We start from the raw sequence: 27,237 nt of genomic DNA, 5'->3' as shown, positions 1-27,237 counted from the left end.
TGTCCACCGGTCCCTGTGTGGTTTTTCATGTGTATGCTCTTTCCTATGACTATATGTGTTGTGCTATTGCTGTACTGCTTTTGTGTTATATTTATCACAACATATACTTAATGTGTACATTTTTCTCTGTATTTTAGGAGGAATAGCAAACACCTGGAGCCTTCATCTGCATCTGCATCTGCTGTCTGTCATTAACCTAAAGGTACATTTATGTTACCGATGCAAGCACTGGAAAATTGCATTGGAAATCACTTAAACTGCATTAGTTCTTCTTTCTAGCTCACAAGTCCTTTTGAATTTTTTTTATTTAAGGTTAACTATGGGTGATGCTGAAATGTCAGTTTTTGGGCCCGCTGCCTCTTACCTGCGGAAGTCTGACAGGGAGCGTCTAGAGGCGCAAACGAAACTATTCGACTTAAAGAAGGAATGCTTTGTTCCGGATTCAGTGGAGGAGTTTGTTAAAGCCAGCATCACAAGTCGAGAGGATGGCAAAGTCACTGTGGAGACACAGGGAGGGAAGGTCAGTGCAAAAAGAATATGTTTTCCATCTTTTATGAGGCTTTTGTGAATATTTGATCAGCCACTGTCATTTTGATATTTTAGTATCATCCAAAATTATTACTGGGGTGAACTTATTTTACACACACATACATTCTAAAACACATAACATATGGTAGCATTTTAAAGGAGGCTTCATTTCTCAAAGGCTCATAGGCTACATGAACAATGCAATGAACAGTTTAACAGTATACTCAAATAATTTATGCAGAACATTGTACAACTAAGTCGAGAATGATCTAAACCAGTTTTTTTTTTTGACAAGCCTTGTTGTTAGCTGAACCCTCTGAGGGTTCATGTTTTAATTTTATATATTAAAATGTGATACACTTGTGTTTTAAGACTGATAACTTTTTATTCAATTTAATTTGGCATTGATGTTTCCAGCACAATCTTACTGTCCTCCCACCGTTCCCTTGGAGTTTTCGGTTGGAGAACCCTGCTCTAAACTTCATCCTTTATTTGTACAGACTGTCACTGTCAAAGAGAGTGACGTTATGCAACAGAATCCCCCCAAATTTGATAAAATTGAAGACATGGCAATGCTGACCTTTCTCCATGAGCCTGCCGTGCTGTTTAACCTCAAAGAGCGCTATGCAGCATGGATGATTTATGTGAGTATACAGGAGTCTCAGCCGCTTCTCTGAAACCAACCATTTATACTTTTTCAAGTATACATTTATTTATACATTTATACTTCTGTTCTACAGACCTACTCAGGGCTGTTCTGTGTCACTGTCAACCCTTACAAGTGGCTGCCAGTGTACAATCAGGAGGTGGTTACAGCCTATAGAGGGAAGAAGAGGGCTGAAGCTCCTCCCCACATCTACTCCATCTCTGATAACGCCTACCAGTACATGCTGTCAGGTAATACTCACAAAAATAACCAACAAAACAAAAATGATCAAATGTACAGATAATGACATTTGCCAACACTAACAAATAAAACAAAACAAAAATGGATATTTGTTATTCTGTCCTTGAACAGACCGAGAAAACCAGTCCATTCTTATCACGTAAGTAACAAAGCACACCGCATGTAAAGTCACTATACTGCCACTTAACTTTTGTTACAGTAGAGAGAAGTCTTCTGTATGTCTGCTAACTTAGCTACAGTAATCTTCTGGCAATGCATTAAATGGATAGTTCACTCAAAAATCTAAATTCTGCCATTTACACATCTACATGTTGATGAAAGTCAAATGACTTTACTTCTTCCACAAAGATATCTTGTAGAACGTCCATGCAGCTCTTGTCCATACAATTCAAGTACTCTAAAACTATTACATCATTAATATATATATAACTTTGTTTATTTATGATCATATAGCGGAGAGTCCGGTGCTGGGAAAACTGTGAATACTAAAAGAGTCATTCAGTACTTTGCCAGCATTGCAGCAAGTGGAGGGAAGAAGGACTTGGCTGCTCAGAACAAGGTGCTACTTTAAGAAAGGGACAAATATAGATGAGCTGACAAAGCCTTCGATGCCTAATGTTTTAAATATATGTTTTTACCATCTTCTGGGTTTTTGATCTCCTTATCTAGGGAACCCTGGAGGATCAAATTATCCAGGCGAACCCTGCATTGGAGGCCTTTGGCAATGCTAAGACCATCAGAAATGACAACTCCTCAAGATTTGTAAGTGAACGTGTACTAAATAAAAATTGCATAGCATATTCAATTTTATGCAACATGGTGTAAGGAGGCTGTTCAACATATTTTTCTGTAGGGAAAATTTATCCGAATTCACTTTGATACAAGGGGGAAACTGGCATCTGCTGACATTGAAACATGTATGTCATTGCTTTCTTTTTGCAAACATTTCATTTTGATTTTCATTCTAGTGTAAGTTCACTTGATAATGATATACTAAAAATTGAAAAGTTATTCCTTTGCTTTTTTGTGTGTACAGACAGCAATTTTGTCAAAACGATCCCCGTACAAATGCAAATGACAAATTATAGTGAACTGCTTGTATGTTATAAAACTATGTTCTTTCTATTTGTCTAGATCTCCTGGAGAAGTCTCGTGTGGTCTTTCAGTTAAAGGCTGAGAGAGACTATCACATCTTCTATCAAATTTTATCCAACAAAAAACCTGAGCTCCTTGGTGAGCAAATAAAGTAACTTCAGATGCTCAATAAATAATACAATACCTAGATAGACTTGAATGTAATATTGTGCTCTCTCTTCTATTTAAACTGTATAAACAGAGATGATGCTAGTGACAGCAAACCCATATGACTACTCATTCATCTCTCAGGGAGAGACCACAGTTGCTTCTATTGATGATGCTGACGAGTTAATGGCCACCGATGTAAGTTTCTTTCCATTAAAGCTAGATAAAAATCACGATGATCTTTGGCCACATAACATTCATGTCTTAAGGCACTAACATACCCAAGCATTCTACTTTCACAGAGTGCCTTTGATGTATTGGGCTTCACACAAGAAGAAAAGAACTCTGTGTACAAGCTGACTGGAGCCATTATGCACTACGGCAACATGAAGTTCAAGCAAAAGCAGCGAGAGGAACAAGCAGAATCAGATGGAACTGAAGGTAAGGAATTGAAGCTGACATCAAAATTCAGCACATTCAAATGTCTTCACCTCTGTGGATTTCTTTATTTCAGTCATGCTTTATGTAAGGAATCTTGATTTCCAGATGCTGACAAAGCAGCATATCTAATGGGTCTAAATTCTGCTGACCTCATTAAGGGTCTATGCCACCCAAGGGTCAAAGTTGGAAACGAGTGGGTCACCAAGGGACAAAGTGTCCAGCAAGTAAGTAGTCTTAATCCAAGCTGACAACAATGAGAGAACGAAAAGTAAAACAAACACAACTTTTATGCGCTGGTTATTTCAGGTGAACTCTTCTATTGGTGCCTTATCAAAATCAGTATATGAGAAAATGTTCCTCTGGATGGTGGTGAGAATCAACCAGTCTCTGGAGACAAAGCAGCCTCGCCAGTACTTCATTGGAGTGTTGGATATTGCTGGCTTTGAGATCTTTGATGTGAGTACTGAATATTTATCTTAACACACCAAGTTATACCTCAGCATTTCAAATTTCTAAATATTTTCATATAAAACTGTTACTGCAACTATGCTATTACAAATCCATGTACAGTTTAACACCTTTGAGCAACTCTGCATCAACTTTACCAATGAGAAACTGCAACAGTTTTTCAACCACCACATGTTTGTGCTGGAACAAGAGGAGTACAAGAAAGAAGGGATTGAATGGGAGTTCATTGACTTCGGCATGGACTTACAGGCCTGCATCGATCTCATTGAGAAAGTGAGTCACCAATAATTCCTAGAAGTTTTAATTACAGCAAGAATATATGCGTTTCTTTGACATCAGCATTTCTCCATATTCCTGATTCCTTCAGCCTATGGGCATCATGTCGATCCTTGAAGAGGAATGCATGTTTCCCAAAGCCAGTGATGCAACCTTTAAAGCAAAGCTTTATGACAACCACCTTGGGAAATCAAATAACTTCCAGAAACCCAGGCTTATAAAGGGCAAGCCAGAGGCTCACTTTGCCCTGGTTCACTACGCTGGTACAGTGGATTACAACATCAACAACTGGCTGGTAAAGAATAAGGACCCCCTCAATGAAACCGTGGTTGGGTTGTACCAGAAATCCTCACTGAAGTTGTTGTCTATATTGTTTGCCAACTATGCAAGTGCAGATGCAGGTGAGCTTGTAATGTATTTAAAAAAAAACTGACATTATCAATTTGAAGAACCGTGTACTTTAAGTAATGTAAGGTCATACGACATGTGAAAAAAATCAATAGTGTCCACACTGTATCAAGTAAATTGCATGGTATTTTAGCTACACCATTAAATATTTATGAATAACTCACAAATTACAAAAACTCAAACTTTTGAATTATATTTTGTCGAGAAGACAGTGCAAGTGGTAAAAAAGAAAAGAAGAAGAAAGGGTCATCATTCCAGACAGTGTCTGCACTTCACAGGGTATGCCAATGCCTGTCAATACCAAAAAAATAATTTCTTCTATTCTAGTCAAAATTTGCTAACAAGTGATACCTTACAGGAGAATCTTAACAAGCTAATGACAAACTTGAGATCAACACATCCTCACTTTGTACGGTGCATCATCCCCAATGAGACAAAGACTCCTGGTGCGATGGAGAACCCTTTGGTCATGCACCAGCTACGCTGTAACGGTGTACTAGAAGGCATCAGGATCTGCAGGAAGGGTTTCCCCAACAGAATCCTCTATGGGGACTTTAAACAGAGGTACCATGAGTTAAGGGAAGGGAAAATATTACTAGAATTAACTGCAACACCTGCTTGTTTTAATTTTTAAATTCTGTCTTCTGTGATTCTGCAGATATCGCATCTTAAACCCTGCATCTATCCCTGAGGGACAGTTCATAGACAGCAAGAAAGGAGCAGAAAAACTGTTGGGTTCTCTGGAGATCGACCACCAGCAGTATAGGTTTGGGCACACTAAGGTAAGTCATGTGACACTACCTACTAGGAATATGTGAAATGCTGTAAAAGGAAAAGATTGTGATAACTTAATGTCTGCTATTACATCAGGTATTTTTTAAGGCTGGTCTTCTTGGCCAACTGGAGGAGATGAGAGATGAGCGTCTATCAAAAATAATCACTGGGATTCAAGCAAGGTCTCGTGGTCTTCTCTCAAGGGCTGAGTACCAAAAGATGGTAGAACGAAGGTAATGCTTATCTCATAGATAGCTTATTTCATGTGTGTTTATACATATGCTGTTGAATTTAAAATGGTGTTTGACTGTTTTTTTTTATGCATTCTCTGCTAAAAAAAGGGATGCCCTGCTTGTGATTCAGTGGAATGTACGTGCATTCATGTGTGTCAAGAATTGGCCCTGGATGAAACTCTTCTTTAAAATTAAACCATTGCTGAGATCTGCTGAATCAGAGAAGGAAATGGCCAATATGAAAGAAGAATTCTTGAAGCTCAAGGAAGCTTATGCAAAGTCTGAGGCTCGTAAAAAAGAACTTGAGGAAAAAATGGTGACTCTTCTTCAAGAAAAGAATGACCTTCAACTTCAAGTCCAGGCGGTAAGTTCGTCAAATTTCAGAAATAAAAGATTGGAATAAACAGTATGAAGTTTTATGCATGAATCTTTGTAATATTTTCAATGCAAACAGGAACAAGATAATCTCTGTGATGCTGAAGAGAGGTGTGAAGGTCTGATCAAAAACAAGATTCAGATGGAGGCTAAAAGCAAGGAGCTCACAGAGCGGCTTGAGGATGAGGAGGAGATGAACGCAGAGCTGACAGCTAAGAAGAGAAAGCTGGAGGATGAGTGCTCTGAGCTGAAGAAAGATATTGATGATCTGGAGCTGACTCTGGCTAAAGTGGAGAAAGAAAAGCATGCTACTGAGAACAAGGTTTCATACAAACTGTAATTAAGTGTGAAAAGGTAATGTCCATCTCCAATAAAGTGTTCAATTAATATTAGCTTTATACACACAGGTGAAGAACCTGACAGAAGAAATGGCAGCTTTAGATGATATTATTGCTAAGCTGACAAAAGAGAAAAAAGCCCTGATGGAAGCTCATCAGCAGACACTGGATGACCTGCAAAGTGAGGAGGACAAAGTCAACACCCTCACTAAGGCAAAATCAAAGCTGGAGCAGCAGGTGGATGATGTAAGTAAGCTAAACTCCTTGTACGTGATGTGTAGATCCATTTGTTGTTGTTGTTGTTGTTTTGTGAAGAAACAAGAATGTTTGTTGCAGCACATTAAGAATTTAATTAGTTAAATCCGTTAGCTTGAAGGATCTCTAGAGCAAGAAAAGAAAATCCGAATGGATCTAGAAAGAGCTAAGAGGAAACTTGAAGGAGACTTGAAGTTAACCCAGGAAAGTTTAATGGACCTGGAGAATGACAAGCAGCAAATGGAAGAAAGACTGAAGAAGTAAGACAAACTACTTTATAATGAGTGTATTATTGTGGTTTTGAATCTTTGAACTTCATAATAAAATAAAGTCCATAATTTCATTTTCAGAAAAGACTTTGAAATCAGTCAGCTCAACAGTAAAATTGATGATGAACAAAACATAATTATCCAACTACAAAAGAAACTCAAGGAGCTGCAGGTACTTTATAATACCATACTTAATGATCGGTTCTGTTGATCATTGTAATGTGCATTTTGAAGGGAAAAACTCTACTTCTCTTCATGCTAGGCTCGAGTTGAGGAGCTGGAGGAAGAGCTTGAGGCAGAAAGAGCTGCCAGAGCCAAGGTGGAGAAACAGAGAGCAGATTTAGCCAGAGAGCTGGAAGAGATCAGTGAGAGACTGGAGGAGGCTGGAGGAGCTACATCTGCTCAGATTGAGATGAATAAGAAACGGGAAAGTGAGTTTCAGAAACTTCGCAGAGACCTTGAAGAGGCCACTCTGCAGCACGAGGCCACTGCCTCCACACTGAGAAAGAAACAGGCTGACAGTGTGGCTGAACTTGGAGAGCAGATCGACAATTTGCAGAGAGTCAAGCAAAAACTGGAAAAGGAGAAAAGTGAACTCAGGCTGGAGCTGGATGATGTGGCCTCCAGTATGGAGCATATTGTCAAGTCCAAGGTAAATTAGCTGATTTTGTTTTGTTTTCTTTTTTTGGGAAGATGGCAAGACTATTTATTCATAGAATTTGAGCTTAGAATAAATATATTTAATTATCTGTTTGTTTGTTTTTACTTGTGGAGAATGTCAATACTAATACAATATTACTCAAAATAGACTAATATGGAGAAAATGAACCGAACTCTGGAAGATCAACTGAATGAATTCCGCAACAGATATGAAGAAACTCAAAGGGCCCTAAATGACTTTACAACTCAGAAGGCAAAGCTTCAGGCAGAAAATGGTAAATCAGCAGTCTTGTCTTGACTATAAATGGTGATAATTTTATAAGACAACAACAGTTTACTTGCCTGTTTCTTTCAAAACAGATGAATTTTCTAGACAGTTAGAAGAAAAGGAATCATTAATCTCTCAGCTGACAAGGGGTAAGAACTCCTTTAGTCAACAACTGGAGGACCTGAAAAGGCAGTTAGATGAAGAAATGAAGGTAACACACTTGTTCACTTCCCCTATATTTCCACTACCGCTTGTACTTCAAGTAATTTATAACCATCTATAACAAAGTGATCAAACAAATTTTTTTCCAGGCGAAGAATGCTCTCGCCCATGCTGTACAGTCCTCCCGTCATGATACAGATATGCTCAGAGAGCAGTATGAGGAGGAGCAGGAAGCCAAAGCAGAGCTACAGCGAAGCATGTCGAAAGCTAATTCTGAGGTGGCTCAGTGGAGAACCAAGTATGAAACTGATGCCATTCAGAGGACTGAGGAGCTGGAAGAAGCCAAGTAAGATATGAAACCTTTATAAGTACATGAAAGTACATTATATTGGGAAACATTCAAAAGGATCCAGCAATGACTGCTTGTGTGTCTTGTATTGATCTTTAAACACAAGTTAAGGCTTTCTCTGTTCTGCCAGGTTTTTCAGTTCCACTGAGTAAAACAAAAAAACTATACTTAAAAATACCTTATGCTGGTAACCAGCAATGCTGGATTTTTCAGCAGGGAAGACTGTTCTTTTAATTACTAATTACTTTTTAATTACTTTAATGCAGGAAGAAACTGGCACAGCGTTTGCAGGAGGCCGAGGAGGCCGTGGAGGCAGTTAATGCTAAATGCTCTTCCCTTGAAAAGACTAAACACAGACTCCAGAATGAAATCGAAGATTTGATGGTGGATGTGGAGAGATCCAACACTGCTGCTGCAGCTTTAGACAAGAAACAAAGAAACTTTGATAAGGTAGTATTTAAATGAGAGACTAAAACATTTAGACAACATTTATAATTGTATGAATTCACCTTTATATATATATATATATATATATATATATATATATATATATATATATATATATATATATATATATATATATATATAGATAGATAGATAGATAGATAGATAGATAGATAGATAGATAGATAGATAGATAGATAGATAGATAGATAGATAGATAGATAGATAGATAGATAGATAGATAGATAGATAGATAGATAGATAGATAGATAGAGAAAAATTGTTCTTAGAAACTCATACCAGTCAAAAGTTTGGCCACATCTATACTCATTTATTATTCATATTTTCCACTCTTTAGATTAATGGTAAAATCATAAGAATTCTGAAATAAAACCAATGGAAGTATGGAACTTGCATGGCCAAAAAATGTTAAGCAAATAAAACATTTTAGATTGCAAATTTTCTCTTGTAAATCCACCCTTTGCCGCCGTCTCCGTTTCAATGTATTAGTTTAAAAATGTATTCAATTCATTTTATTACATTTGTATTAGATCAACATTCATTATCAAAAATCAAATTAATCTTTTTTTTTTCCTTTCAGGTCTTATCTGAATGGAAACAGAAGTATGAGGAGTCTCAGTGTGAACTGGAGAGCTCTCAGAAGGAGGCAAGATCTCTGAGCACAGAACTGTTCAAGCTGAAGAACTCCTATGAGGAATCTTTGGATCACCTGGAGACCTTGAAAAGAGAGAACAAGATCCTGCAAGGTTCTTGCCATACAAAATTCTGCAACTTTGTACATGTTTGCATAAAATTAAAAGTATGTATTTGTTTTTGTATGCAAGTCTCTATGGATAATCCAAATGATAATGTAATTTTTCCTTTAGAGGAGATCTCTGATCTGTCCGAACAGCTTGGCGAGAGCGGGAAGACGACCCATGAGTTGGAGAAGGTCCGTAAGCAGCTGGAACAAGAAAAAGCAGAGATACAAGCTGCTCTGGAAGAGGCTGAGGTAGGAGCTTGGCCACAAAAAAACTAATTGAAAGAAGTGGCAATGAATGACATGAGTAAGCTTATTCTGTTTTCTATAGGGTTCTCTGGAGCATGAGGAGGGTAAAATTCTGAGGGCCCAGCTAGAATTTAACCAAATAAAAGCTGACATTGAGCGCAAGCTGACTGAGAAGGATGAGGAAATGGAGCAGTCAAAGAGAAACCAACAGAGGACCATAGACACCTTGCAAAGTGCTTTGGAGTCTGAAACTCGTAGCAGGAATGAGGCTCTAAGGATAAAGAAGAAGATGGAAGGAGATTTAAATGAAATGGAGATCCAGCTGAGCCAGGCTAACAGACAGGCAGCTGAGGCTCAAAAACAGCTCAAGTCTGTCCAGGCCCATCTGAAGGTAAAAAGGTGTTACCATTTCATAATTCACTTTCTTTGTCTACAAAAGTAACCTTGGCTTTCCTTAATGGAACATCTTGTAGGACTCCCAGCTTCAGCTTGATGACTCTCTTCGAGCCAATGATGATCTGAAGGAGAACATTGCACTTGTAGAGAGACGCAATACCTTGATTCAGGCCGAACTGGAGGAGCTCAGGGCTGTTCTGGAACAAACAGAGCGTGGACGCAAACTTTCTGAGCAAGAGCTGCTCGATGTCACCGAGAGAGTACAGCTTTTGCATTCTCAGGTAAACCATGAAGAGACTTTTTGTATTTTTGTCGAAAGGTTCCATTTCAAACGATCACTGTATCAGAAACTTTCTCATACAGAACACCAGCCTCATAAACCAGAAGAAGAAGCTGGAGGCTGACGCAAACCAGCTTCAGAGTGAAGTGGAAGAGGCAGTGCAAGAATGCAGGAATGCTGAAGAAAAAGCCAAGAAGGCCATCACTGATGCTGCCATGATGGCTGAGGAACTGAAGAAGGAGCAGGATACTAGTTCTCACCTGGAGCGTATGAAGAAGAACATGGAGCAGACCATTAAAGATCTGCAGCACCGTCTGGATGAAGCAGAACAAATTGCTATGAAGGGAGGCAAGAAACAAGTTCAGAAGCTGGAGGCTAGGGTGAGTAATTACAGTCATCTGTTATTCTTGTGGCTCTTGTTCATTTAAGAAGACATGAATAAAGCATTGTCTAATGTAAGTCTACTGCATCACTTCTAGGTAAGAGATCTGGAATGTGAAGTTGAAGCTGAACAGAAGAGAAGCAGTGAATCTGTCAAGGGAATCCGTAAATATGAACGCCGCATTAAGGAGCTTACATATCAGGTGGGAAATAAAATATTTAGATTTCATGGGCAAGTCAATAAGTTTGATAATGATTAAAATAAATAATCTACACAGAATTAATCTATAATTATATGAATCTAGACTGACGAGGACCGTAAAAACATAGCACGTCTTCAGGATTTGGTTGACAAGCTGCAACTAAAAGTCAAAGCTTACAAAAGAGCTGCAGAGGAAGCTGTAAGTGCTCTTGAAATTCAGAGACAGAACTAGTTGCTGTGGATGGTGTCGTTTAAAGTATACAATGTCTTGTGTGTTTTGTTTGCCTCCTGTAATAGGAAGAACAGGCAAACACTCACCTCGGCAAATTCCGTAAGCTGCAGCATGAACTAGATGAAGCAGACGAAAGGGCTGATATTGCTGAATCTCAAGTGAACAAACTACGTGCCAAAAGTCGTGATGTGGGGCCAAAGGTACAGTGGACACAATTAAATAATCATTATTTGAAATGTTAAAGAGCTCATGAAATTGCATGACTTCAGTTTGGATCCCACTCTTTTAATAGCCAAGATAGACAGGCAGTCAGATTTGCTACTGGCTAGCCAGGTGTTTATAACAGGGAGTGACAATCTCATTCTAGAGAGCATCTGATTGGACAGAAATCTTTGAGTACAGGTTAAGTCATCAATGTTTTTGGCTGTTTATATTTTACACTCTTTCCTTAATAGCTAATGAAGTCTTTTTTCCCTCATCAACATTCTTCTCTCACAGAAAGGATTTGATGAAGAGTGAAGTCCTGGAAATCTTCTGAAATCATCTTTATTTGCTTGCCTTTCTCTCTGTACACTATTGTACACTGTTCACTATTTCCTTCCTTACTTGAAATAAAGTCACTCTGCATCTGGTTTGTTGTCTTGTATGTTTATGGAGACTACTATTGTGCTACTAAAGTTATATCACATTGTACAATGACTCTAAAATTAAATTATCAGAAGAGTATTTAGTTTACTTTCATATAATTTAGGCCTAAGAAACATCTACATATATTTATCATATTATTCATTTGACATTTTACAATAAAGCAAATAAACATTTGTATCCCCTGATATTGTTTATCAAAGATACACAGTAATCCCTCAGTCTATATATAACAGCTTATCAGGCTCTTTTTTAGTTTTAAGGTGTGCCTCAAACATACAGAACTCTCTAATGATGAACAAGTCCTGTGGCAAGTGAAAACTAACTTGGGAGTATAAATAATAAATCACAACTGAGTTTTTATGTGTTGTTCAAACTGCCTGAACAATGATTTTAATTGAATTTAAGGTAACCAATGAGCGTCATTGACTCCGTGTACTGAGCAGAACTTCAGGAATCAGGTTTTAAGCATCAGAAATGGAAGTGCTGATGTCTAAAATGGAAAAGGATATAACAAAGCCTTTGGTTCTTCAAATAGATTGGATAAAAAGGATAAAGGCTCATGCTCAATGAGCTACTCTGAAGTACTTAACATGTCAGACAACAACAGCATTGATACTTCAATGTGCCAGATCATCTTTGTACTTAGATGCATTTCATTTACAAATATTACAAAAATGTACACAGGAAAAATCCCGTAGGAACTTCCAATGGAGATTGTGCTGTAAAACAAGAACACAACATCTAGAATGCTACAAATTATGAAAATGATACTTCTTTACACTTCTATTAGTCGCAGTTCATTAACTAATCCACAGTAAAAAAATATATAATTAGTCATTTATTTTGTCCAGAGGGTCCTTCCTTTCAATGCTGTCTAGATGTAACACACCTCAGAGCAGGTTTATCACAGGTCTCAATGAGTAGGTGAGACACACACCACCGAGAGAGGTGAGAGAGCAGCAAAACAAATATTTGGCTCTATCATGGTTGTATTAGGCACACTTGCACTCATAAATCTTTAGGGATAAATGTAAAATGTGCAACATTTTAAATGCACAAATTGCATATGTATTTGTAAATCTTGATAACATGGCCAATTATGCAACATTGACGTTGCATTAAAACACGTAAAATTAATAACAAGTGTAATTAAGCAGCCAGCTGTGATAGGTAGGCATACACATTTATAAATAGCAGTGATCTAATTTTATGACCAGTGGGAACAAAATGCATGTCACCTGTGTGTCAGAGTGACGTTCATTTTGTTAAGTGCTTATCTGACTAAAAAGGTCATCGTTATCTTTACTGAGACTTTAACAATGGCTTGGCATTTCTCACTTCCTTTTGCACTTTGACGCCAGTCATCGTTTAAAAGATTTGGCTGGGTGTCAGAATAGAACAGTATTATCACTTATCATAGGCACTTAACTCCTTGTTTATCTGTTGACCCTTCCTGTGTGGTAATTGTCAAGGGTACTCACCTTTCAGTTATGTCTGCCAGTTGTATGTATTGTATCCTAAAAAATCGTATTCAAACATTCTTAAAATGGACAAACATCTATAGAAACATAACAAACCGGGAATTATTTTCCAAAATTGTGAGTTTATTGTCAAGTAAAAAAAACTTACCTTTAATGTTTCTGTCTGCATATATGTACTATAAGAAGAATATGTCTACCCATGAGGTAAAATGGATTAGTGTCCCTTTCATCACTCACAGTTGCAACACATTCCAAGGACACTGACACCAACATGTGAACCCTAAAAAAAAGATTTAATGTGAGTACAGGACTCTATACAATTACAAGAATTTCAGTATACCATAAAATATGCATGGGTCTCTGTGTATACCTGTCACTTGGTTTTATTTATGAGGAAAACCACCTATAATGGCCAGGTGACGGACTATAGTTGATCCCAGGCAGAGACATAGAGTATGGTCCAGAGACTCACAGTATGATGTGGTTTCACTCCTCAGTCCTCAATCAGTGAGATCCACTCAGAAGGAATTTCACAAGGTTATCTTTGTCCTCAAAGAAACAATGGGTTGTCAACAACATGGCTTGTGGTGGGAGACACTTGCTGGCTGGTAGATGATAATGAAAGATGGTATAGCAATAACCAACATTGTTCCCCACCCAGGAGAAAACTCTTCTTTACATTTTTATTGTATTATCATTATCTCATTTTACTGAATCTGAGGTATGACCCCTCATATGTGTGCTGTTCGACACTTGCCGCCTGGTAAATCCCGAAGACTAAGATGCTTAATATAGATGAGGACTCTGCCAAGTCTGGGCTATGATGACAAAAAAAAACACAATGTCGCATATTAACCCCCCATAAGCTCTCTGGGTAATTGAGAGCCCATATGGCATGCAGTTCAAACATATCTCTTTACAGAAATCTGATACCTTCTCTTGAGTATTCTAAACAATGCTGGATGACAAATATAGAATTCCATCTAAAGTTTAAGACAGAATTCGAATCCCATTGTTGCCTGTTAAACCCTCATGGGGCGCTAAAGTGAATGTAGTGATGGCTTACCACAAGAACACGGAAATAGAATTTTCCATAAATATCTTACTCATCTACCTTAAGTTTTGGAGTAATATTCATATCAGATGCATATTCTTCAATAAACACTAAGAATTTTGTCGGGTTTTAATAATTCACATTTCATTTAAGTGAAAACCACTTAACTCGCTAGACTAAATTAGCGCTCTGCTATCAGTGAGAGCCTAATATGGAGAACTAACCAATCTTAATAAAGATAAGACTTAACTCAACTAGCAGGTTCTTGCTTCTCCCTAATACACATAACTACCCTCGTTGCACCCTAATAGTGATCAGGCGCAATAGCATTCCTGCCTTGTGGGATGCCTTCCCCAAATTTGGGAGGGTGAGTTCCTTTATAAAGAGTTCTCATGGTTGGTGTCCAGACAAGTCAGACGTTTTATCTGAGGGTAAGATTTGAGCCAAAAGTGCATAGTGATGCTACATTTAATATTAGAGAATACAAATTTCTACTACAACTTCATTCACGATAAATCCAGTTTACTTCTTATTATGTTGCTTTCTTCTGATTACATATTTAAATATTGGATTGTTTAGTGACGTGACAGACTAAAAAGTATTAATTCACATCCGAGTCTAAAGGAGTAAAAATACAATTTACATTAACAGGTTCTTCTTCATCAGCTGCACCTTGTGCACATCAGGTAAGAGTCATGCTTATTTTTTTTTAAATTCATATGTCAAAGTTGTTTTTTAGGCTATATGATCATGTAGTATTTAGAAATCTGTATGGGAATGTTGATCATAGCATGTCTGATTGCCAATTTTTAAAACTTCACATTAACATGGACTTAACCATGCCATCTCCAGACAAGGCAATCATGGGGGACGCTCATATGGCACAGTTTGGAGCAGCGGCTTCTTACCTGCGGAAGTCAGATCGAGAGCGTCTGGAAGCACAAACTCGTCCCTTTGATATGAAAAAGGAGTGTTTTGTGCCTGATCCAGATGAAGAGTATGTAAAAGCTTCAATTGTCAGCCGTGAAGGTGACAAAGTCACTGTACAGACTGAGAAAAACAAGGTAGGCTCAACTAAGGAGCATTTTGAGAAGATGCTTTTTCAAAAGCCAGACACTTTCAATGACAAAGCTATTTCAATGGTACATTTTCAATGTGGTCGCTGATACATTATGATAATTGATAATTAGAAACCACTGAGCATTGAGGTCTTCATTATTTTAATGTTAGCTTCAATATGATTTGCTTTTGGAACAGTGCTATAATACAATCTAGACAAAACAGCAAATTTGATGCCACTTTACACAAGAGTATTACTCTAATGCTTACATTTTTCTGCTTCTGACAGACTGTCACTATAAAGGAAGCTGACATTCATCCCCAGAACCCACCAAAGTTTGATAAAATTGAAGACATGGCAATGTTCACCTTTCTCCATGAGCCTGCCGTGCTGTTTAACCTCAAAGAGCGCTATGCAGCATGGATGATCTATGTAAGACCAGACCAGTTCAATATCCCTCAAGAATACAACCCAATTAGCTTCAATTACTGAACTTTATTTGTCCTTTCCCACAGACCTACTCGGGGCTGTTCTGTGTCACTGTCAACCCTTACAAGTGGCTGCCAGTGTACAATCAGGAGGTGGTTATAGCCTATAGAGGGAAGAAGAGGAGTGAAGCTCCTCCCCACATCTTTTCCATCTCTGATAACGCCTACCAGTACATGCTAACAGGTATGGACAAAATCTGGTCTGCTCTGAAGATCTGAGAGTACTCATATTCTAGCTGAAAGTAGTTTATGTTTCATAAACAAACATGCAAAGTGTGAGGAACCTTTTTTCGAATTTTGAAAAAATCTCTGGATGAGCCTTATCTTCTTAAAGATAGATAGAAGCTGTAACTGAAGAATTCTTCTCCATTTCAGACAGGGAAAATCAGTCAATTCTGATCACGTAAGTATTATTTTTCTTTTAATATAATTCAGTACTTCAAGCCACTTTTAATGATCAGATTGTTGTTCTCTTTAGTGGAGAATCTGGTGCAGGAAAGACTGTAAACACGAAGAGAGTCATTCAATATTTTGCAAGTATTGCAGCTGGGGGCTCAGCAAAGAAAGATGGGTCAGAAAAGAAGGTAAGTGTCATTTTCATGTGTCATCTGTTTCTGCATGACCTAGAAAAAAGACATTTAACTCAATTACACCATGCCAAAGCCTTTACTTTTCATTAAAGGGAACCCTGGAGGACCAAATCATCCAGGCTAACCCTGCTTTAGAAGCTTTTGGCAATGCAAAGACCATCAGAAATGACAACTCTTCAAGATTTGTAAGCTTCAGTATTAAACATTTATGTAAAACGTTTAGTGAAGATGTAAATAGTCACCCAATTAACATTTAAGCTAACATTAAAGCATTCATGTCACAACTATCACAAATATAGTGTGAGAACACCCTCTGCTGGATAAATCAAAATGATATAAAGATAACATATGGTTAACAGATGGCAGCATCCAGAGCCATCATAAATATGATGGTGTATTTAGTATTCATATAATTATGGTACAAAACATTGAAGTCAGTAAAAAAAAGAAAAAGAAAAAAAAAGGTCTTAATCAGAAGTTATGTTATGTTAGAAGTTATAAGAGGTTAATGCAGTTAAATGAATCTGAATCAAGTACCTCTTAACACAGGCATTAGGTATTTATAAGCCATACTGATTCATTTTCAGTAGTTTATACAATTATTATTGCATTCATTGTGCTTAACTTTTTAATATGATCATTGTTTTTTATTTATAGGGAAAATTTATCCGAATTCATTTTGGTGCCACTGGAAAGTTGGCCTCTGCTGACATTGAGACATGTAAGAATTAATTTCATTTTGATATCTGGACTATGTGTGGTTTCATAAAACACTGATTGTCAAAGACTACATTTTTTTTTGTTTTTTGTAAATATATCAGATCTTCTGGAGAAGTCAAGGGTGTCTTTTCAGCTTAAGGCTGAAAGGGACTATCACATTTTCTATCAAATCCTCTCTCAGCGGAAACCTGAGCTGCTGGGTAAGATGCAGTAGATATTCTGTAATCAAAGGCCTTTTACAGTAGTGCCGGATCGTCACAAACTGACAGTTCTTTCTTTCTCCTGAAATAGAGATGCTGCTCATCACCAATAACCCCTATGACTACGCTTACATCTCCCAAGGCGAAACAACTGTAGCCTCAATTAATGATGGAGACGAACTACTTGCTACTGATGTAAGAATGAAACATATTATATTTTGTTCTTCTGTCACTGTAAAGTTCTCAAATGACATCTATAATTATGTCAACTTTAGGAAGCATTTGATGTACTAGGCTTCACTCAGGAGGAGAAAAACGGCATCTATAAACTGATTGGAGCCATTATGCATTATGGCAATATGAAGTTCAAACAAAAGCAGAGGGAGGAGCAAGCAGAAGCTGATGGGACTGAAGGTGTGTAGAGTATAATTCCTGAAGCAGAAAAGTAAATGCAACACTCTCTTATCCCTGATGCATAGCAGTGTTTTCCTTGTAAATAGAGAAATATTTTTTTACTTTTACAGATGCAGACAAAGTTGCATATCTGATGGGCCTAAACTCTGCTGACTTAATCAAGGGTCTATGCCATCCAAGAGTAAAAGTAGGAAATGAGTGGGTCACCAAAGGGCAAAATGTCCAGCAGGTGAGTTGGCGTGGCATTAATTAAATGGTGTCCATTTAGACGAGTAATGGGAAACTAAATGCTTCTCTGTGCTCAGGTGTACTATGCTATTGGTGCACTGGCCAAGGCAGTGTATGAAAAGATGTTCCTTTGGATGGTTGTAAGAATCAATCAGTCTCTGGACACCAGACAACCTCGCCAGTACTTCATTGGAGTACTGGACATTGCTGGCTTTGAGATCTTTGATGTAAGTCTTCGTGGACAGATCCTCATGTTGTCATGTTTAAAATGCATATTACTATGCAACTTACAAAACCTTAAATTTCATTCATTTTGATTTAAAACAACAGTTCAACACCTTTGAGCAACTCTGTATCAACTTTACCAATGAGAAACTGCAACAGTTTTTCAACCACCACATGTTTGTGCTGGAACAAGAGGAGTACAAGAAAGAAGGGATCGAATGGCAGTTCATTGACTTTGGCATGGACTTACAGGCCTGCATCGATCTCATTGAGAAAGTAAGTAGTGCTGACGATAAAGCTTTCATGCATGAATAGTGCTTTAACTATTTAACAAAGCAACTTTCTACAGTCAGTAACTCAATCTTATCAACTTCTTTATTCAGCCTATGGGCATCATGTCCATACTTGAAGAGGAATGCATGTTTCCCAAAGCCAGTGATGCAACGTTTAAAGCAAAGCTTTATGACAACCACCTTGGGAAATCAAATAACTTCCAGAAACCAAGAGTAATAAAAGGAAAGCCAGAGTCTCATTTTTCTCTAGTTCACTATGCTGGTACAGTTGACTATAATATTAACAACTGGCTGGTGAAGAACAAAGACCCACTGAATGAGACTGTTGTTGGTCTTTTTCAAAAGACTACACTCAAGCTCCTGTCAATGCTATTTGCTAATTATGCTGGGTCAGAGTCTGGTATGTATGAGAAAAATTATGTATGCACAATAGAATCTTATATGCACTTATGAGTGGTTTGAGTACTACCAGTTATAAGTAATTATTGTGCCTTGTTTTGAACAGACGGTGGTAAGGGAGGTAAAGGAGGCGGAAGTAAGAAGAAGGGCTCCTCCTTCCAAACTGTGTCTGCGCTTCACAGGGTAATTGAGTTTCAGACTCAAATGATCATACACAATGAAAAAAGAAAAAAGAATATATAATGTGTACTAATGATATCAAGCTTGTCTCTAGTGAGCATATGTCAATATTTTTTTAAAAGCAATCCTTTGAATAGGCTTTACATTCTGTGCATTTATCCCTACAGGAAAACTTGAATAAGTTAATGACTAACCTAAGATCAACACATCCTCACTTTGTACGGTGCATCATCCCCAATGAGACAAAGACTCCTGGTGCGATGGAGAACCCTTTGGTCATGCACCAGCTACGCTGTAATGGTGTACTAGAAGGCATTAGGATCTGCAGGAAGGGTTTCCCCAACAGAATCCTCTATGGGGATTTTAAACAGAGGTAATTATTATTGTTTTTTTGATACTTACTCTAAATTTAAAGCAACACTTTCCATTATTACAGACATTCTGTACTTATTTCCAGGTACCGAATCCTAAATCCTGCAGCCATACCTGAAGGTCAGTTCATAGATAGCAGGAAAGGAGCTGAGAAATTGTTGGGATCACTGGATATTGATCACAATCAATATAAATTTGGACACACAAAGGTGAAAACTGAAGAACAATTTTGTATCCATTATTTAATATGGGAGCAAATATGAAAGTGGTCATGTTGTTCTGTGAGTAACGTGCATGTTTCTAATATGAATTCTGCCTAGGTGTTCTTTAAGGCTGGTTTACTGGGTCAGCTGGAAGAAATGAGAGATGACCGACTATCTCTAATTATTTCTGGAATTCAAGCTAGATCCAGAGGACTCCTGGCAAGGGTTGAGTTCCAAAAGATAGTTGAAAGAAGGCAAGCATTCCATATATTACGATTTGTACACTGTATGTTTAAAAACACTTTTTTTGTGATATCTGCTGACATAAAACATTTAATATCCTCACAGGGACGCCTTACTGGTTATCCAGTGGAATGTCCGTGCCTTCATGGGGGTGAAGAATTGGCCCTGGATGAAGCTCTTCTTCAAAATCAAACCTCTACTCAAGTCAGCAGAAGCAGAAAAAGAGATGGCAAATATGAAAGATGAATTTGCCAAGCTCAAAGAGGCTTATGCTAAATCTGAAGCACGAAGGAAAGAACTAGAAGAAAAAATGGTTTCTCTTCTCCAAGAGAAGAATGACCTACAGCTTCAAGTCCAAGCGGTCAGTTAATAATTTTGTGCCAATAAAATGTAAAAAGTAAACGTGTTTTCCACAGTACAGAAATCGGTGTCATTTTTTAACCTTTTAACAACAGGAGCAAGACAATCTATGTGACGCAGAGGAGCGATGCGATCAGCTCATCAAAAACAAGATCCAGCTTGAGGCAAAAGCCAAAGAGCTCACAGAGCGGCTTGAGGATGAGGAGGAGATGAACGCAGAGATGACAGCTAAGAAGAGAAAGCTGGAGGATGAGTGCTCTGAGCTGAAGAAAGATATTGATGATCTGGAGCTGACTCTGGCTAAAGTGGAGAAAGAAAAGCATGCTACTGAGAACAAGGTCTGGGATGTCTTTCTACACACACACACACACACACACACACACACACACACACACACACACACACACACACACACACACACACACACACACACACACACACACACACACACACACACACTATTATACATTTTTACTAGCTATCGAGATTACTGTAACGAATCATGAGAAGTTTTTAAAGTATTTAGATCTATTCCCTTCACATAAAAGGTTGCAGTGACGAGCATTGAGCAGATGACAGTCTAAAGATCGCGTGAATGAAGATCTTATCATTGTAACACAGTTTCTGCACTCTCACTAATGCTTTTACCAACGCAAACATGAGGTAAATACAGTAAGAGCTTCGTTGTGCAGTGTAACAGCGTCATTGATTTCATAACGAGTTTTGGCAAGTGTCCAGATAAACTCGCACTGTGTGATTGACAGCTAGGGCGATTGGAAAGGGATTGTTCTGTGATCGCTTGCATATATTTTATGTAATCACAGTTTAAATAAGATTATTTTCATCCTACTATTGAGAAAATATGTGAAATTGATATTTTAGTCACTGGCTTGATTTACTGATGCACAAACAGTATTAAACGATTTTGAGAGAAAGATTATCTGTCTAAACTTGAACAATTACACATCAGAAATTCATATTACCCACTGGTTATTCAGAGGCTTGGATGAAGGAACTAAAAAAAACCCCATTTGTGTTCATTTGTACATCCAAACACGGAGCAACTGCCATGCTTCGCTCGTTTGCAAGCCTGATGTCTCTCAAGGAAAAAACAATATCACGCTCGCGTTGCTCATTTTCTCATGGGCGGGACAAATTCTCTTTGCAGGCAAAGCAGAGAAAGGGGAGGTAACCTTTCCCCGTATGACGACATATAGGGAAGATTCCAGATTTGCCCGTCTGAGCTTTCATTTTCTCAAAAGCGTAGCAGGATTGGTTTACACTTATCAAAATTTCTAGCCACTGGGAGACCATAGGCAGGCTAGGGGAACTCATATTACTAATTTTAAAAACCCCCATAAAGTGAAATTTTCATGCCATGGGACCTTTAATGATCCATGGTCTTTCACAGGTGAAGAACCTGACAGAGGAAATGGCAGCTTTGGATGACATCATCGCAAAGCTAACCAAGGAGAAAAAGGCCTTGCAGGAAGCTCATCAGCAGACACTGGATGACCTGCAAAGTGAGGAGGACAAAGTCAACACCCTCACTAAGGCAAAAGCAAAGCTGGAGCAGCAGGTGGATGATGTAAGTGTTACACTTTACATCTACCTTTAGTATTCTTGATGCAAGCAAATGCTATGCAGCCCATTGACATGCTCAATAAATAAAACATGTTTAATTATTTAAACTAGTTGGAAGGATCTCTTGAGCAAGAAAAAAAGATCCGAATGGATCTAGAAAGAGCTAAGAGGAAACTAGAAGGAGACTTGAAGTTAACCCAGGAAAGTTTAATGGACCTGGAGAATGACAAGCAGCAAATGGAAGAACGACTGAAGAAGTAAGGCAATTTCTCTCATTCTTTCACAGTCCAATTTGTTTGTTCAAGACAAAGGACTGTAAATATCTCTCTTATAGGAAAGACTTTGAGATTAGTCAGCTCAATGGGAAAATCGAGGATGAACAAACTATTTGCATTCAGCTACAGAAAAAACTGAAGGAACTTCAGGTATCCCAAAAATTAAGCATATTGCCACCATTTTTTATTTATTTAAATGGGACAATGACAACCATGACATATTTTCAATTCTAGGCACGTATTGAGGAGCTGGAGGAAGAGCTTGAGGCAGAAAGAGCTTCAAGAGCCAAGGTGGAGAAACAGAGAGCAGATTTAGCCAGAGAGCTGGAAGAGATCAGTGAGAGACTGGAGGAGGCTGGAGGAGCTACATCTGCTCAGATTGAGATGAATAAGAAACGGGAAAGTGAGTTTCAGAAACTTCGCAGAGACCTTGAAGAGGCCACTCTGCAGCACGAGGCCACTGCCTCCACACTGAGAAAGAAACAGGCTGACAGTGTGGCTGAACTTGGAGAGCAGATCGACAATTTGCAGAGAGTCAAGCAAAAACTGGAAAAGGAGAAAAGTGAACTCAGGCTGGAGCTGGATGATGTGGTCTCAAACATGGAACATGTTGTTAAGACAAAGGTATTATTAATACAAATATTTTTTATATTTGTCGTCTTTGATGGGAAGTAATTTTCTAGCCAAATCATGTACGTTGTACAGGCAAATCTTGAAAAGACCTGTAGGTCTTTGGATGATCAAATGAATGAATACAGAACAAAATTTGAGGAGGGCCAGCGTTGTATCAATGACTTCACAATGCAAAAATCTAAGCTACAATCTGAAAATGGTAAGGCTGCCAATAACTGTCTTTTTTAATTCTTATGACTGGCAGAACAACTACAATAATAAAATACTTGATGACACATGTAGGTGAACTTTCAAGACAGCTGGAGGAGAAAGAATCTCTTGTCACCCAGCTAACCAGAAGCAAGATGTCTTACACTCAGCAAATTGAAGACCTTAAAAGGCAATTGGAGGAGGAAACTAAGGTGTGAACTGAGTATGAACATTGTCTGGTTAATATTTAAAAAATGAATTTGCATTAATTTTATTGATCTGCTAAATAACAATGTGTCCTCCAGGCAAAGAATGCCCTCGCCCATGCTGTACAGTCCTCCCGTCATGATACAGATATGCTCAGAGAGCAGTATGAAGAGGAGCAGGAAGCCAAAGCAGAGCTACAGCGAAGCATGTCGAAAGCTAATTCTGAGGTGGCTCAGTGGAGAACCAAGTATGAAACTGATGCCATTCAGAGGACTGAGGAGCTGGAAGAAGCCAAGTAAGATATGTTTCTATTTCGAATTTCATAGAAATGTTGACTTTTCCATGCAACTTCTCTACTGACAGATAAGCTTTTTGTTTGTGTTATGTTTCTTTTAAAATGTAAGACGAACAAAAAGTTTTTCTGTTAGTTGGCCAAGCTTCACCAAACAGAAGGTAAAATATAATCAAATGTCTATCCACTAGAGTGTGCACTCACACAATTACATTCCTCAATATTGTTCCGTTTTCTAAAACAGGAAGAAACTGGCTCAACGTTTGCAGGAGGCTGAAGAAGCTGTTGAAGCGGTAAATGCGAAATGTTCTTCTCTTGAAAAGACCAAACACAGACTCCAGAATGAGATTGAAGATCTTATGGTGGACCTGGAGAGGTCTAATGCAGCTGCAGCAGCCTTGGACAAGAAGCAAAGAAACTTTGACAAGGTAACCAAACTTGATTTGGGATTAAGCTCAAAAATTCTTTCTGAATACCAGTAATCTTACTTAAATGAGAAATTATGCTTTTAGGTCCTGGCTGAGTGGAAGCAGAAGTACGAAGAGTCACAGGCTGAGCTAGAGAGCTCTCAGAAAGAAGCCAGATGTCTGAGTACTGAACTTTTTAAACTGAAGAACTCCTATGAAGAATCTTTGGATCACCTGGAGACCATGAAGAGAGAAAATAAAATTCTCCAAGGTAAATAAACCAAAACAACTTTATATTGGCAAAGAATCTTAATAGATAAATGGAGATACTGGAAAGACGATAAAAGTATTATAATACGACTTGTAGAGACATTTAAATTTATATCTCTGAGAATGGGGAACATATGGCAATATATTAAAATGTTTTTGTTTTTTTCATCTAGAGGAAATTTCTGATCTCACTGAGCAACTTGGTGAAGGAGGAAAGAGCATTCATGAGCTGGAGAAAATGAGAAAACAGCTGGAGCAAGAAAAAAGTGAGATTCAGTCTGCTCTGGAAGAGGCAGAGGTAAGTTTTCAGATGAAGCTTGATTTCATGACTATATTACTATTGTTTAAAATTAATAGTATTTTTAAAGTACTGCAAACCAAGTTATAGATCACAATCTTATGTTTAAAAGGCCTCATTGGAGCATGAGGAGGGTAAGATTCTGCGAGCTCAGCTAGAGTTTAGCCAAATTAAGGCTGAAATTGAGCGCAAACTAGCTGAGAAGGATGAAGAGATGGAGCAGAGCAAACGGAATTCGCAGAGGACCATTGACACTCTGCAAAGCTCCTTGGAGTCAGAAACACGAAGCAGGAATGAGGCCCTCAGAATAAAAAAGAAGATGGAAGGAGATCTGAATGAGATGGAGATCCAGCTTAGTCAGGCAAACCGACAAGCAGCAGAGGCTCAAAAACAACTCAAGAGTGTCCAAGCACATCTGAAAGTAAGATGCACTCTGAATCTCAATTGAATTAATACTGTGAATCAGTTAGGCAAAGAATGAAATCTTATGAAAGGGTGAAGTTTTTGAAGGGTTTGTCTTATTAGTTTGCACTCATCTTTCAGGATGCTCAACTTCAGCTGGATGACTCTCTGAGAACAAATGATGATTTCAAGGAGAACATTGCGATTTTAGAGAGACGCAACAACCTTTTGCAAGCTGAATTGGAGGAGCTGAGAGCCGCTCTTGAGCAAAATGAGAGAGGCCGTAAGCTTGCTGAGCAAGAACTGCTGGATACTAGTGAAAGAGTGCAGCTACTGCACTCCCAGGTAAAGTGAATGGATGCTTATTCTTAAGGTTGGGAATGGAAAAATCAATTCCAGTTCTGGAATCGGATACTTGTTATAAAATTATAATTGATTGATCCGCTTATTGATTCCTGTGTGCTCATTGTAATGTGGTTTTAAAACATTCAAGAGCAAGATGTGAAAGAACTCAATTCGGCACTTGCACACTGTTTTCTGTGCTGGGCACATCCAGACTATATTTTGTTCATGGTATTGAGCTACAACAGAATGTTACAAAATAACAAAAAGTCACAGAATAAATAGGATTGATTTCTAAATATTTAGAATTTTCCCCTCCATATTGGAATCGAAACTGGGAATCAATAAGCAGAACTGATATTGGAATCTGAATCGCTAAAATCTAAAGTTATACTCAACCCGACTTAATCTTCATTTTGAACAGATCCATTCTTATTCAGTTTCTAATTTAATGCAAATACCTAATTTGTCCAGAATACAAGCCTATTGAATCAGAAGAAGAAGCTGGAGGCTGACACATCCCAGCTTCAGAGTGAGGTGGAAGAGGCAGTGCAAGAATGCAGGAATGCTGAAGAAAAAGCCAAGAAGGCCATCACTGATGCTGCCATGATGGCTGAGGAACTGAAGAAGGAGCAGGATACTAGTTCTCACCTGGAGCGTATGAAGAAGAACATGGAGCAGACCATTAAAGATCTGCAGCACCGTCTGGATGAAGCAGAACAAATTGCTATGAAGGGAGGCAAGAAACAGATCCAGAAACTAGAAGCTCGGGTGAGTGACCTACCTTAAATCCCAACAATGTTTTCTGACGAAAGTGGTGTGCTGTAAAAACATCCATACATTCCAACAGGTGAGGGAACTGGAGAATGAAGTAGAATCAGAACAGAAGAAGAGCAGCGAGGCAGTGAAAGGAATTCGCAAATATGAGAGACGTATTAAAGAACTGACCTACCAGGTACAACAACAAAAAACATCTAATTTTATTACTGAATACACCTATAGAAAATATTACCAGAACACTTTCAAACATCAAACAATATATTTTTGTTATTATCTGTCTTAAAAGACTGAGGAGGACCGAAAGAATATGGCTCGTCTGCAAGATCTAGTTGACAAGCTTCAGCTAAAGGTCAAAGCTTACAAGAGGGCTGCAGAGGAAGCTGTAAGTATTGGCCTAAATATTTACTTTTGCTGATAAATCATACTATTCAGTTCAGGCTCTGATCTCAGAACTGCTAATCCTGCTTTATAGGAGGAACAAGCAAATGCAAATCTTAGCAAATTCCGGAAAATCCAACATGAACTTGATGAAGCAGAAGAAAGAGCTGACATTGCAGAGTCACAAGTCAATAAACTGCGTGCCAAAAGTCGTGATGTTGGTTCTAAGGTCAGTGCTTAAGAAGCGCTTATTTCTTTGTGGTCCATCTTGATTTAAACCAATTAAGTCACATGTAGTTTTAATTTACCCTGTTTCCAAGTATAGACCTACTGTAGAAACAAAAGGTTATATATATATATATAGCCACATTGATAAATATATATTTTTAGATACTTATGCAATTGAATAATTTACCACAACTGATAATCTCTTCCTCTTATCTCTTTCATACAGAAGGGACATGATGAAGAGTAAACCTCAAATGGACCTTCTGCGTGTCTCCTATATGTTGAATTAGTTATCCACTCAGTCCAGCTCTTTTTCAGTCACACAGTAGAATAAAGTTGAATTGCATTATATCGGTGTTGTGATTGAGTTGTGCATTGAAATTAAATATTAAAGTGCCCCTATTATGCTATTTTAAAGTTTCCTAATGTTGTTTTGGAGTCTCCTACAACAGGTTTTCATGCATCAAAGATAAAAAAACCTGTTTAAGTTTCTCATAAAAAGTGCATGTCCATCAACAAACCTATTATTGTACTTACTTATTTACCAAGTATTTTTCTAGATTATTGCGGTGAACATGTGGAAACTGTATCAATAACAGTGCATTAGCTGAGCTCTAGCAGTGAATGACTGATGTAACGTAAACGTTGGTAAAACAAATCATTGGTAAAACAAATCTTGCTCCATGCTTAATCTTTCCTCAAAGTAGTGAGAACGACAGACAATCTGCATTAATAGACACAGTTTTTGGTAATAGTGGCCCAGCTGATAAACAAAAGTATTGTAATATTATCTTTTCTTAATAGGCTGCTGCCACCACCTTTAATTATTTTAGCCAGTATGGTCTGGTAACAGAGGACAACACACCACCACAACTTCAATCTAAATACAGTTTTATT

The 27,237-nt window shown here is 38.1% G+C and overlaps 1 protein-coding gene across 3 annotated transcripts; it reads left to right on the top strand.

Moving 5' to 3' along the window:
* On the top strand, nt 1–27,006 carry LOC306999623 (myosin-7-like). 3 transcript variants are annotated; one of them, XM_079614483.1, is made up of 39 exons: nt 1–31; nt 138–202; nt 313–520; nt 1,029–1,172; nt 1,269–1,425; nt 1,547–1,574; nt 1,889–1,994; nt 2,105–2,197; nt 2,289–2,352; nt 2,570–2,668; nt 2,772–2,875; nt 2,980–3,118; nt 3,224–3,342; nt 3,425–3,574; nt 3,689–3,859; nt 3,954–4,263; nt 4,479–4,549; nt 4,629–4,834; nt 4,929–5,052; nt 5,141–5,277; nt 5,386–5,641; nt 5,732–5,974; nt 6,060–6,236; nt 6,360–6,505; nt 6,596–6,686; nt 6,777–7,166; nt 7,323–7,449; nt 7,535–7,653; nt 7,754–7,950; nt 8,220–8,403; nt 8,999–9,164; nt 9,285–9,409; nt 9,489–9,797; nt 9,880–10,083; nt 10,166–10,462; nt 10,562–10,666; nt 10,769–10,864; nt 10,963–11,097; nt 11,396–11,524. In XM_079614483.1, exons 3-39 carry the CDS (start codon nt 320–322, stop codon nt 11,414–11,416), a joined length of 5,811 nt encoding a protein of 1,936 aa, XP_079470609.1. In that variant the 5' UTR covers nt 1–31; nt 138–202; nt 313–319; the 3' UTR covers nt 11,417–11,524. The 3 variants fall into 3 exon arrangements, with proteins under 3 accessions (XP_079470609.1, XP_079470607.1, XP_079470608.1); XM_079614482.1 differs by lacking the exons at nt 1–31; nt 138–202; nt 313–520; ... (34 more) ...; nt 10,963–11,097; nt 11,396–11,524 and adding exons at nt 14,482–14,511; nt 14,732–14,766; nt 14,933–15,144; ... (34 more) ...; nt 26,207–26,341; nt 26,567–27,006; XM_079614481.1 differs by lacking the exon at nt 11,396–11,524 and having other exon boundaries at nt 10,963–11,354.
* Nucleotides 27,007–27,237: the final 231 nt, after the last annotated feature.

The sequence above is a fragment of the Phoxinus phoxinus genome (assembly GCF_949152265.1).
Source record: "Phoxinus phoxinus genome assembly, chromosome: 5".
Lineage (NCBI taxonomy): Eukaryota > Metazoa > Chordata > Actinopteri > Cypriniformes > Leuciscidae > Phoxinus > Phoxinus phoxinus.
The sequence above is the reverse complement of the archived record's forward strand: the minus strand, read 5'-3'. Positions and strand labels throughout refer to the sequence as shown.